Raw genomic sequence first — 14,203 nt, 5'->3', positions numbered from 1 at the left:
CGATTCGGGCAGTAATGACTCATCACCTTCCTTGATGTAAACTTGGCGTCGGAACGAAAGAATGTGAGAGTGACCAGGTTTACTGGTGCTAGCACGGATATGATGAATATTGGAAACTATATGTACTCCAAGTTCACTCAAAGCACTGACCAAGACTTGATTTGGAATTACGGGGTTAATATTGGAGTTCACTACACGTTTGTTTTTTTCAATGAGGGGTCGTATATTGAGTTGATGATTGAGCACTTGAATACTTTTATTTTCCAGATCTTGTACGGTAGTTTGGTTTGAGAGAAAGATACAAACACGCCCTCCGGAGATTTTGGAGATGAACTTGATTTCGTTAACATTGATCAATTTTTCAAGCCCGTCGATATAATCATCCAATGTCAAACCTTCTACAGCTTCGATAACAATAGCATGTTCGCTTTTAGGCTGGTATGTAGCTTAAGCGTATGTAAATGGAACTTGAGAGATTGGAGCACTTTGTTTAACCTGGATTTTAGCAGGGCCCTCCGCTAAAAGAACCATAGCTGGTTGATTTTGCAGTTAAAAAACTGCGAGAAATTATCGTCAAATCGTGGCAGGCAGCGATATGCCTCAGATCGCGATGAAGGCGTGGTGCTTACATATCACTATGTTATAAGCACGAACGTAAATAAAGCGACTATACACAGGGACGTTGATACACGTCTGCTCGCTACAACTGCTCAAGGAGCACTGATATTTCCGCTTTATTGCACTAAACAGAAATTTTTTAGCAATGTAAATTAGTCAAATATTGCTACAATAATTATTTTCATTCGAGAATATGGAATACGAGAATATTAACAATTAATAATAATCAATAAATACAATAATAATAATAATAATAATAATAATAATACAATAATAATAATTATAGTGATACAATCGTACCATGATTTTTGCTTCAATCTTTAAATTAGCTGCATAAACAATGGAAAAATCTACAAACTTACCTTTATTAGGAGTCGGAAAGTATCGCTATGGTGCAGTACCTTCAACTAAAAATACCAGCAGTAACTATCTCTACATCAAACTCGTGGTAGCTTATACTAGTATATCGATTGGAGGATAATACGAGGGTGGTCCGATAAGTACTTAGCCTACAAAAGAAAAACGAAAATTTTGGAAAAGTGGCGTTTTATTTTTCAACATAGTCTCCTTTTAGTTCGATACACTTGGCCCAACGATGCTCCAACTTCTTTAACCCGTCTGAAAAATACGTTTCCTCGAGGTCTGAAAAGTAGGCTTCCGTGGTAGCGATCACCTCCTCATTCGACTCAAATTTCTGCCCGGCGAGTGACTTTTTCAAGTTTGGAAACAAAAAGAAGTCGCACGGGGCTAAATCTGGAGAATCCGGTGGATGGGGCAGCAGTTCGTAGCCTATTTCGACCAATTTGGCCATGACGACGGCGGAGGTGTGAGCCGGTGTGTTGTCATGGTGGAAGAGCACTTTTTTCTTCGCCAAATGGGGCCGTTTTTTCTGCAATTCGACGTCGAATCGGCCCAATAATTCGGCATAGTACAGCCCTGTGACCATTTTACCCCTCTCCAGGTAGTCGATGTAGATCACACCTTGTGAATCCCAGAAAACGGTGGCCATCACCTTTCCGGCCGATGGGACAGTCTTCGCCTTCTTCGGAGCACTTTCGCCGGGTAAAGTCCACTGTTTCGACTGTTCCTTGGTCTCTGGTTTTACCAGTGGATCCATGTTTCGTCAACTGTCACGAAACGACGCAGAAACTCCTTCGGATTGCGCTTAAGGGGGTATCCCTATATTGGGGACGTACATGTGGTGGGGGGAGAGAACAAGGTCAGCTAAGATGGCGACGGGAGTCCGCATCTATACACGTGAATCATAGGGCCAAGTGCAGTTTTTAAGGAAAATGTTACTAACTATAAATGAAATTTGCATTTGGGCTGGTGAAAATCCTAGTCAAAGACGTTTTGTGGAGGGAGAACGAATTCTTGCTGTAGGTCATTTACTAAATTGTGGAAGAACGGACGTTAAAGTTGGAGTCGTCAAGGTGAAGGCTTTTTGTTTGCAAACTACGGCTATCAAAGAAAAGCCACACGAAATTGATATTGATATCAGTGAATCTGGCTGTATATTAAATTGTACTTGCACTTGCAAAGCTGGCCTCAGTGGCAAATGCAAACATGTGGTTGCTGCATTATTGCACTGCTACCGGTAAATACCTAACCTCCATTTTTGTATCACATGTTGAATGCTTGTATATAACTTTTATTTTTGTTTAAGGTAATTCTATTTTTTTAGTGATGGTGAACACATACAGACGTTCTCATGCACTGACCTGACATGTTCTTGGAAAAAACCGCAAAAAGAAATTCTGGAAAAATATGATCCAATACCAATAAGTAATATGGTCCAACACCATTAGAAAACCATGCATGTTTTCAAAATCCTGACACTTATCACCTTAACAACATTAATTTACAGCTCAGCCCAAATGATATAAAAAATATTGATATAAAAAATCTACCAAAGTCAGCATTCTCAAAAGATATGTAAGTATAAATAAACTTCTTTTTCTAAATAATAATTTGAAACTTAAATCTCATTGCATATTTAATTGCTTCAATTATGTGTAGGTTGGGAAGGCACGAGTCAATTGTTGCAGTTGAAAAAAGTGTTTCGGAGGCTGAGAAGATAGCAATAAAGTTAATATTTTTACATCAAGAGAACCAACTTTTAGAATCATTAAAAAAACTTGCAGTAAATCCTCTTAATAACTGCTGCATCAAAACTTTAGACATGCTAAATGGGAATTTTGAAAAAATTTGTGAAGATACCAAAAATTGGTTTGCATGTTGGCAAGAAGAGAGACAGTATCGAATAACTGGTTCTAAATGCTACTCAATTTACACATACTCATCAAACAAGAAAGCGGATTAGGATTTGAAATGTAGGAACACTTTTCATCCGAAGGATTTCAAGTCTGATTTCACAGAGTACGGTAACAAGACTGAGTCGAAAGCACGAGAAGCTTTTATAAAGTTCACTAATATTAAAGTTATTGAAGTTGGATTAGTCGTCTCAAAACAAAATCCTTGGCTAGCTTATTCACCTGATGGTGTTGTATTTGACAATTTCAGACCAGTAGCGTTATTAGAAATTAAATGTATTTATCTTGGTAAAACTTGTGGCATAGAAGCCGTTATTGAAGATCAGATAGGTATATGCTTAGAAAGAAAAGGAGACAAAATATGTTTAAAAGAAAGACATAAGTATTATGGTCAGATCCAATTAGGCATGGCTGTACTGAATGTACCTTTTACGTACTTTGTAATATACTCTTCTTTTGACAAACAGTTATTTACATTGAATGTTCAGAGAGACGTAGATTTTTTAACCAAAATGCTTAGTACTCTGAAGAGAACGTATTACAACATAATGTTGCATCACATTTGTAAAAATGATCATGGTGATGAAAATGTTGATACAAATAACAACCCAGTTATTGAAAGTGAATAAGTTAAGCCAAAAAAAAAAGTAGGGTGATCAAAAAAAGCATTTATTTTAAGTTTTCAGAGATGTAGAATTATTTATGTTAAGTCTTGAGAGGTGTAAAATGTTTAGCTAAAAAAGTATGGTTGTGAAGAAAAAAAAGTTATTTATTTGAAGTCTTAAGAGATGTAGAAAGTTCAGCGAAAAAATGTAGGGTTAGGGAAAATAAACAGTTATTTATTAGGAGTCTTCAAAGGTGTATAAAGTTCAGCCAAAAAATAGGGTTTTGAAAATAAAAACAATTATTTATTTGAAGTCTTGAAAGGATGTGGAAAGTTTAGCTAAAAAAAATAAGGTGATGAAAAAAAACCAGTTCTTTTTTTGTAACATTTAGTTTTATTAGCCCGTTGGCTTTAATTTCAATTCGCTGTGATAAAAAAGTGATTGTATTATAAGTGTTTGTATATTACAAATAAAGTTTATCAAAGCAAAATAAACGTTCACTTTTTTCATACTCTCTGATCGGGTTCCATTTCAATATGTTCATCTACAGAATTTTTCATGAAATTTGAATCAGCTATAATCGGTGAACTTAGATTTACTGTCGCACAAATTACAATAAATATGTCTTGTAGAAGTTTGTGTACTTCACACGGTACCATTGATGAAAGTATTTGATAAACTTTTAATCCTTGATTAGATCTTTCTATATGAACTCTAGCTTTAGCTATTTCGCATGATTTATCAGTATCAACTCTGCTCAGCTGTTTGTCTCTAAGATATGAAGGCCTATACAACTTCCAGCCATTCTTTTCACAAGTTCCTTCAATCAGAAAACCTTTATCGACCATCACAGCATCACCACGTTCCAGTAATTGAATTAAATCACTTTGATTAAAAATAGCAGTATCACTGGATTTTCCACCATACATCTTACTCACAAATGTTATACTACCTGAAGGAGAAACGCCAGTCATAAATTTTGCAGTTAATCCACCTTTGTACTGGGAATAGGTTGACATTTGGCAATCCAGACATTTAGTGTGTTGTATGTGTATCTCAGTGCAATCTAAGATAACACGGACATCTTCATATCCCTTGAAACAAGAAGGCAGATTTTTTGAAATCGTTGATCTTGAGGGCCAATCAATCATCACCTGTAAAGTTCTTCTGAGCATAACTATTGTCTTTTCAAAAATTCTTTGACAGTGTTGCCGAGACATTTGAAATAGTATTCCTAAAGCGCTATAAGACATATTCTGTTTCAGTTTCATATAAGTCATTATAACTTTGCTCGTTGTATCCAAACTACTTTTTTCAAATTCTTTTGAAGTAAAACATTTCTCCAAAATTTCTACAATAGTCTTTAATAGTGTAAAAGATTGTAATCCTGTCATGGTACTTAATGCACTATCATTTTTAATAAAACTGATAACATTCATTGTCTGAGTTTCAAGTGACACGTCTTTTATCACTGGTTTAATATAACATACGGCATCCCTCATCACTGGTTTGGCTTCACATGCAGCATCCACCTTCAAGATGGTTTCTAATGAACTGTTATAATCAGGAATGTCCATGGTGTTTATTAAATTACTTTCTTGATCAAATGGTTGGGAAGCTGAACTTTGTACTGTAGCCACAGTTTGATTGTTTACTTTTGTTTTTTGAATATTAGCACGTTGTTGCTTTCTTAAAGACCTGTTTGTAGGTATTATTTTCTTTACTGGTAAGTTTTGAGTTGGAACTACATTTTTTTTGAGATTTTTACATGAGATGCCTCCTAGCAGTTGGAACACTTGTAAAAGAAGTATTTATTTACATATAGAGTCTATATCGTTAATCTAATTCTTCATCTTACCTGGTAATAGATAATCATTTTTCTTGAAATGAAGGGAACACACCACAAAGCTTTTTGAATAGTTATTACCAAGACCAAGAGCCTTTTGCCAAGCTTTCAGTCGACTGATTTTCTCAATTTTTCCAAAGTAATTTTCATTATTTACAAAACCATCGTTCGGTCTAGGCAAGTGGTGAAAGCGAATATCAGAAATTTTGGTTGATTTACTCTCACAGAATTTCACACAACATTTCATCTTTGGATTAACTAACGGTTTTGGGTTCGATACTTCGTTAGACATGATTTTTTAAACAATTATACAATAATAAACACTGTTTACCCATTACACGCAACGACAGACTGCGGACCCGTTTACTTTCATTTTTAGTCACCAGAGGCGCTCACGATCAGATGTACGTCCCCAATAGATGGGCAAAAATGAACCAAAACTTTGCGATTTTTTTTTTCTTAAACTATACAAGATTTTTAGTTGAAAATTTTATAGTTTATTGCTTAAACATTGAAGATGCATTAAATATTTTTTTTTACATTATTTTGTTTATAAAAGTTGTAAAAAAAAATGTTGAACAATCCAACTTTTTTTTTTCCCCCAATTTTGTGTGTACACTTGTCGTCGTCGTATCTCTCTGAAACATAAAAGAAGAATTTTTTTGTTATTATAAGGTCTAAATCTCGTCGACTAACCTAAATTTAAAGTATAAAAAAATTCCATAGCAAAATGGTGGACTTTTGAAAAAAAATTGTAACATTTTTTTTTATTATTATTGCAAAATAGTGGTTAAATAAATTTTTATTTCAAAAACAAGTAGGTTCATTGACTAGATTTTTAAATTATCTTCAAAATGCTATTTTTTTTTTAATAAGTTAAAAACTTGCCGAGAAATTATGCCCCCAAACACGGACAGTCAAGAAATTTCCTTTTCAAGTAAAACGCGTTTAAAGTTCGCGGTAGCCGAAAATCGCATTTTTGATTGACTCACCATTACTTTTTAATTTTTTTCTTAATCAGCAATGCCTGGGCCATAAAGGAGGTCATCTTCTTCATCTTTTTCAGGAGCAGCTCTTGCTTTTTTAGCCAATCTACCTTCCTTTGTGGCACTCGAACTCTTCAGCTCTTGACGCTTTATTCGGTTTTCATCCATCTTTTGGGCGTAGTTGTAAGTAGGCGCTCCAATAGTGAACTTGAGGATGTTCATTGTTTGCAGGATTGATTTATAACCGTCATTAAATAATCCAGCAGCAATCCAAGCTGCAATTTCAACGGTTTTTGAACCACAGTGCAGATGCTTAGGAGCCAAGCGCCATACAAGAGCATTAAAACTTTCATTCGCATTTTGGGTATGTCCGCCCAAGCACCTTTGCAGTAGATCTTCTCTCGATAAATCTTCATAAATGGGCAATAAATGCTTTTGTAAATCTTCATGGAGAGCCGGTGGTTTTGAAGAGAAGCCTCGTTTCTTCCATGATCCATCGCCAGATACTTTCATTTCAAGTAATGGCTTTTCTGATTGCTCGTTCAGTTTCTTCTCTTCTTCGACAGCTTTTTGACTTGTTATTTTGAAATAAAGTTTTGTCGCTTGATGAATGTGCTCCAATATACTGTCATATGCTGTATTACTGAGTCCTTCACCAAAATCCATCAAATTAGAAAACAAATTTATTCCTTGCAAACCAATACCTAAAAGTCTCATCACAAACACTATACGTCGATTTACTTCGAAGCCATTGTTTATGTGGGGGCCAGAAGGTATAGTACTCGTGCCACATTTACAAGAAACGGAAAGTTTCCATCCGAAACCACGGAAGCCAGTCTCTTCAAACTTCACTGCTCCTTTACAAGTTTTACAGCACAGCATCTCGGAAAGTACCGAGAAAATAGTCACAAATTCAATTATTCGATATCGGTGAGATAGATTGACTGGCACGTCATCAGCAGTTGCTGCTGCTAATTTTCGTGCACTAGCACTGGCCCCTTTCACTTCGCCGTCTTCACTCATGTGCTGATTACCATGGTAAGATCTCTTTCTACGGCTTGCACAATAGTTGCTTCCATGTTCGCCTTTCGGATACGATGTCATGATGAATGTTGAGAGAGAGCGATGCAAACTGCACAACAGTTACAGTAAAACTGAACCAACTGTAGCGAACCGATGCTCCAAAACGAGTTTATAGCTGTACTGTACACTGTCTATCCTACTATACTATTGGCTCGTAAAGTCTTGTTAGGGTACACACAAACACACTCACAAATCACAGAACATCTGCTCTTTTCATTATCGAAGTATCCCAGCTCAGCGGGGAGCTATTGTGTCTGAGCGCCTACCTGCCTACCTGCGCCGCGCGCACCACCCGCTAAAGGAAGTTAGCGAATATGCCTATAGCGGCTAAACGGATTCAAATTTTGCGCTAAAATTTTAACAGCATACTTTTGAAATGTTCTACTTTCGATTTATGTAATAAAAAAAAATCGATTTTTTGATCGATCTATATAGGGATACTCCCTTAAACAGCGTCAGACATTGCTCTGAAGTTGTCTCACGGTTGCGCTTGTTGTCCGGAGTGAGCAAACGCGGCACCCATCGCGCCGACAGCTTTCTTATACCCAAAATTTCATGCAGGACATGACCCACGCGGTCTTTTGAGATGCCTACGATCTTAGCTATCTCGCGCACCTTCAATCGTCGATCTGCCAATACGAGATCGTGAATTTTTGTCACGTTATCCTCCGTGGTAGCCGTTTTCGGAGCATCTGGACGTGGCTCTTCAAAAATCGACGTGCGACCATGTTGAAACTCGTTAAACCAATTTTTGACAGTCGCCGTCGAAGGAGAAGAGTCACCGTACACAGCATCCAAGCGCTTTTTGATTTCGCTGCGCGATTTCCCTTCCAAAAACAAGAATCGAATCACCGACCGATACTGCTCTTTTTCCATTTTTCAAAAATCAACGGACACACTTGCTTTCACACGCTCTCAAAAATAAACTACAACTTCGATCCGGCTGAAATCTTGACAGTAACCATCGAGAAGGTTGTACTACGTGATAGAATATTTCTTTTGCGAGAGTGGCGCCATCGGGCGGTGAGGCTAAGTACTTATCGGACCACCCTCGTATATATAAGTAAATCAACACGTGATATAATTCGCATATTGATTTACAATTGATTTATCATTTTCTGAATCTTTCTATGAACAGAGGTTGATCATGATTGCGGCAGTAGATTTAAAATATTAAGCAAGACCTACTCACAAACTATATTTACATCTCCGAACAATTCCAATATTCATACGCCGCTGGACTTTTATGACTCTCGATGAGTAACGTTTCTCCATACTTTTTTGAAAAATTCGATTTAAACGTTAATAAAAAGTACGTGGTTTCCAGTATTTTCAAGTTGTGAGTAATAGTGAAAGTTATTGAGGGTTTTTTATGCGTAACTGTGAAAAATAATACAAAGAACTTACACACGGTGGTACGAAAACGTCGGAACTTGGTAAATTCTATACTTCGCCGACCTTGATAACAACACGGAAAAATATGTTGTACGTACATTATTACACCAATCTGCCAGAACCTCGAAACGGATTCAAAACTATCATTACCTTTGGTGGTAAGTTATGAGTTATAATAAAACTTGTGCCAATACCAATTGTGTAATTTCTATTCTAAAGATGCATCTAAAGGCATCAAACTAAATCCTCGAGGTGGAATAATAACTTCACTGAATTATCCTGACAAATAATATGACAAATCTCAGATGTGTAGTTGGTGGATCGTATCGCCGTTTGTTAATCGAGGCATCAGATTCCAATTTCATAATCTTGAACTGTCTGATAGAAAGAATTGAAGTGATATAGATCATGGTCACTGTTTATAAGAAAGTTCCTGGTTATGAGTTTGATCGTAACGGTAAGGAATTTTCTTTTTCATTATTTCTTGACTTTAGAGTTAGCTAATATTTCCTTTTCCAACTACTAAAATTGGAAAATATTGGGAAAAAACCAGGCGACATTGATATAGTATCAGACGAAGCGATAATAATATTTACGACCACGTTTGGCAAAAACACATTGATTGACTACCCGTGCTTTCGACTCAACTATACCTTCAGTGGGAACAGTATATGTGTGGCGTTCCCTCGGTTCGACCATCCCCATCGAGATGGCATCGGTCAGCCACGAGCGGCAAGACATACGCTCGTTGAATATATATGGGTAATTCTAGGCTATTTCGATTGACTTGTAACCCTTAGGTTACGGATTTTTTTTTAATTTGGCACAATTGTTGTACACATAAAACTGAGATTTTTCCCAAATTTTGGAGACGATACATTAATTATATCAAAAGTTATTAACAATTAAAGAAAAATGATAAAAAATTTTCAAACAGCTATATTTTAAAAACTAATAAAGATATCGAAGTCGGATTTTTTTCAAAATACTTATAATGCCTTAAAATTTCGAAATAATTACAACAATAAACAATAAAAATTTTTTTTCGAAAGTTATTAACTTTTTGTTTAAACAATTGCTAATATCTCAAAAAGTATATTTTTTTTTTGAAAAATTCTTGCTCCTACGTATTCGTGAGGATTTTTGCTATCGAAATCAATCATAAAATTCAAGGGTCCGACATATCGGAAAGCGTAGCCCTAATCAAAAGAAGACGCCTCAGCGTAAGACCACGAAAACGTCCTGCTGTCGTTGCGACGTACACTGAGGCATCTTCTTTTGATTAGGGCTACGCTTTCCGATATGTCGGGCCCTTGAATTTTATGATTGATTTCGATAGCAAAAATCCTCACGAATACGTAGGAGCAAGAATTTTTCAAAAAAAAAATATACTTTTTGAGATATTAGCAATTGTTTAAACAAAAAGTTAATAACTTTCGAAAAAAAATTTTTATTGTTTATTGTTGTAATTATTTCGAAAGTTCAAGGTATTATAAGTAATTTGGGAAAACTCCGATTCGGTATCTTTATTAGTTTTTTAGATTAAAGCTAAAGTACCTTTCGACCGTGAGTCCGCTGGAGCGCTACCGCAGCCTTACGCCGAGGCGTCTTCTTTTGATTAGGGCTACGCTTTCCGATATGTCGGGCCCTTGAATTTTATGATTGATTTCGATAGCAAAAATCCTCAGGAATACGTAGGAGCAAGAATTTTTCAAAAAAAAAATATACTTTTTGAGATATTAGCAATTGTTTAAACAAAAAGTTAATAACTTTCGAAAAAAAATTTTTATTGTTTATTGTTGTAATTATTTCGAAATTTTAAGGCATTATAAGTATTTTGAAAAAAATCCGACTTCGATATCTTTATTAGTTTTTAAAATATAGCTGTTTGAAAATTTTTTATCATTTTTCTTTAATTGTTAATAACTTTTGATATAATTAATGTATCGTCTCCAAAATTTGGGAAAAATCTCAGTTTTATGTGTACAACAATTGTGCCAAATTAAAAAAAAATCCGTAATCTAAGGGTTACAAGTCAATCGAAATAGCCTAGAATTACCCATATAAGTCTGCATAGCGGCTCACGCACTTCGAGCGTATGAAGCAGATGTTACCGGCCGTCAAGCCTCACTGACGAGTCCAGCCGGTAGCATCGGGACGAAACGCTTTCTTCCTTACCGACCGCCGAGTGTGAGCCTGGCTACCTCACACTGCGACCAACCTTTTTTCGAGACTCCTCGTATGCATCCAAGCATGCGCGAACGACGCGCATGTAGCCAAATTGGTGACCCCGACGTGATGTGATCACGCAACAACTCAAACCTTCTGATCTTAGTAGAGCTTGCTGGCCCACTAGGCCCCGCAGGAACACCTCCAACCTTCATAGGGCGCATCGCTCACCGCCACCTATCGTGGGAGCTATCACCGAGCAGGATGTCCAACGGAGAAGCCCACGCAACGCGGCTCGCACATCCCCTCTCGCACGGTTGTTCCTCCTCTACTATCACCCGTCCTCATCTGCCTTCAAATCTCTCTCTCTCTCTTGCCCGCTCCTCTTCTCTTATCGTGACTCGAGCCTCCGCCTCGTCACTAAGGGGGGAGTGATGTGGCGTTCCCTCGGTTCGACCATCCCCATCGAGATGGCATCGGTCAGCCACGAGCGGCAAGACATACGCTCGTTGAATATGTGGCGGTCTCCCCTCGGCGAATTGATCCAGCACGAGACGGCGCCACCATGCAGGCCAAACAGCACCGCTCACGGAAGCAAACGATCGTACCGCGCAAGATCTTCTAGGAACTCGCTCTCTCTCTTAAGCCGGCTACCAGCGAGGCAACAGCTAATCGCGCGGATCGCAGATCTATTGTAACGCGCGAAGTCCGTCACAACCGAGTTCTTGTGTTTCTCTAGTTTTCCAATCGGGACTAATTGAACCAAGCGCCACAGCGCTGGCGGAGCGAGCGTGCCCTTTTTCTCCTCGTATCTTGTCACGGCTTTCATTAAACAGTGCTCTTCTCACTCTGGTGTGTTCATTCAATTCCTTGTACCTTTCTTCCAATTCGACGATAAATTTGAGAGCAGGCGCGACGCGCATAGTGACGTCACACCTGGCTCGCAATCTAAGCGTACATTAACACTGGTGACCCCGCAAAAAACTGCAAGAGAAGTGCGCGAGACGTTTTGCTAAAATTCTCGCGAAAACGTGCACAGAACACCGCAACTAAAACTCTAACCGCCCCTCAGCCGGAAGTGACGAGCGCTCTCCGCAGCGCGCGCCACGACACCGCGCAAGCCGCGCAACGGACTTTCAGCGAAACAATTCAACGGCAAATAAGATGCGCGTGAGTAAATACTGACGCGTGAGATTCTGTGGCATGCCAATAGAAAGGTCGCCGCAATTTTCGACTCCGAGGGCACCACCCCCGTCTAGTTCAGCGCAGCTTAACATAGACGCTTCGGACGCCGTCTCGCCAATCTGGGATTATTCAACCGACCTCGACGCAACGATAAAAACTCCGCAAGAGCATCCCACGTGCCAACCAGGCCAATCCAGCGCACCCGTAGCACCGCAGCCCATCGCTCGCAGGCTCGTTTTCGAAACCTTGCAGAGGATGGACAGCCCACTCGAGGGAGAGGTCGTTACCATCAGCGCATGCAAACTCCTCCCATTCTGGGCAGAGGACCCCGAACTCTGGTTTGCGAAAACGGAATCAGTTTTCCACGTAAATCGCATCTCTTCGGACAACTCCAAATATCACCTCACCATTGCTGCTCTGGACGCTGCGGCTCTGAGGGAAGTGGCCGACATCATCAGATCGGAGCCTGCCACGGACAAATACGGGACTCTCAAGGCGCGTCTACTAAGGCGATTCGGAGACACTGCCGACAAAAAACTCGAAACGCTGTTAAACAAACTAGAGCTCGGGGACAAAAAACCATCCCAGCTCTACAGGCAACTAACAGCGCTGGCTGGAGACAACGCTTCGGAAGAGCTTGTGAAGGTCAAATGGCTGGGCATGCTTCCACGCAACGTGCAAAGCATTTTAAAAATTTTCAAGGCCAGCAGCACCGACGAACTCCTTGAAGCAGCAGACACAATCGTCGAAACCCCGCCACTACCTTCCGTGTTTGCCGTAGAGCAAAACCCATCCATCGCCGCAATCCAAAATCGCGCATCGGATTTGGCGGAGATCAAAGCCTTACTCTACCAACTTGTTACAGCCACAAGAGACCTGTCCAGCCGCTTGGCAGAGGCAATCCCACCCGACCGTCAATCCAGAGCCACCAGTAGTCAGGACAACAGGCAAAGGAGCCGCTCCACTTCTCGCACGAGACCACACAACAATGGCGTGTGCTACTACCATAACCGCTTTGGCTCAGCAGCCAACCGGTGCAACCTACCCTGCGCTTTCACCGGCCAGCAGCAACGCCAGACGGGAAACCTCTAAGGCTGCTGCCGGCCCCAGTGCCTGGCAGCAGCCCCATCGTAGCCCAAGTCTCCAAAGGCAAGCCCACGCGTGAGAACAGGCTCATCGTACAAGACCGAACATCCGGAACTCGGTTTCTCGTCGATAGCGGTTCAATCGTCTCCATTCTGCCTAGCACCGGCCACGGGGCCAGAGCGTCGACCGACCTGTACCTCTCAGCAGCAAATGGCTCGCCAATTCGCACTCGCGGACGGAAGGCGTTACATCTTGACCTGGGACTGCGCAGGACATTTCCATGGTCCTTCGTAATAGCGGATGTCAAGACTCCGCTGATTGGAGCCGACTTTCTCTCGTACTACCACTTACTACCTGACCTGAGACGGAGAAGACTCCTCGATGAAACAACTCTCCTCTCAGCTCCCGGCAATATCAGCCAAGTACCCATCCACTCGATCGTGGCGATGTCGCCTCTACGCTCCGCCTCAGCGATACCAAACAACGATCTCGATAAACTCATAGAAACCAATTTTAAGCGCTTCCTTGCTGTCGATGGTCAGGTACTCGGACCGACGGCCACTACTCAGCACCATATTGTCACCACCGGTCCACCGGTTTTCTCGAGGCCTCGCCAAATGTTGGGTGAAAAGCTGAGAGCAGCCAAGGCGGAATATAATGAGCTACTACGCACAGGCATAATAAGGCCATCTTTCAGCCCCTACGCAAGCCCAATTCACATGGTCAAGTCCAAGTCTGGAAAGTTAAGGCCTACAGGAGACTACCGGAACCTCAATGCTCAAACCGTGCCTGATCGTTACCCGATCCCGCGAATTCATGATCTGCTCCTCCAGTTGCATGGAAAGACTGTATTTTCTATCATCGATCTAAAGAGGGCCTATTTTCAGATTCCGGTAGCCCCAGAGGACGTACCAAAAACCGCCATCACCACGACCTTTGGACTCTTCGAATTCCTGG

At 40.2% G+C, this 14,203-nt stretch overlaps 1 protein-coding gene across 1 annotated transcript; it reads right to left on the bottom strand.

Moving 5' to 3' along the window:
- Window positions 1-4,002: 4,002 nt before the first annotated feature.
- On the bottom strand, window positions 4,003-5,589 carry LOC131670606 (uncharacterized). Its single transcript, XM_058946327.1, has 2 exons — window positions 5,355-5,589; window positions 4,003-5,291 (listed from the first exon to the last, which is right to left on the bottom strand). Exons 1-2 carry the CDS (start codon window positions 5,587-5,589, stop codon window positions 4,003-4,005), a joined length of 1,524 nt encoding a protein of 507 aa, XP_058802310.1.
- Window positions 5,590-14,203: the final 8,614 nt, after the last annotated feature.

The sequence above is a fragment of the Phymastichus coffea genome, unplaced genomic scaffold, assembly GCF_024137745.1.
Source record: "Phymastichus coffea isolate CEN01 unplaced genomic scaffold, Cenicafe_Pcof_1.1 PCOF00112, whole genome shotgun sequence".
NCBI lineage: Eukaryota > Metazoa > Arthropoda > Insecta > Hymenoptera > Eulophidae > Phymastichus > Phymastichus coffea.
Note: the sequence above shows the minus strand (reverse complement) of the source record. Positions and strands in the feature narration are given on the sequence as shown.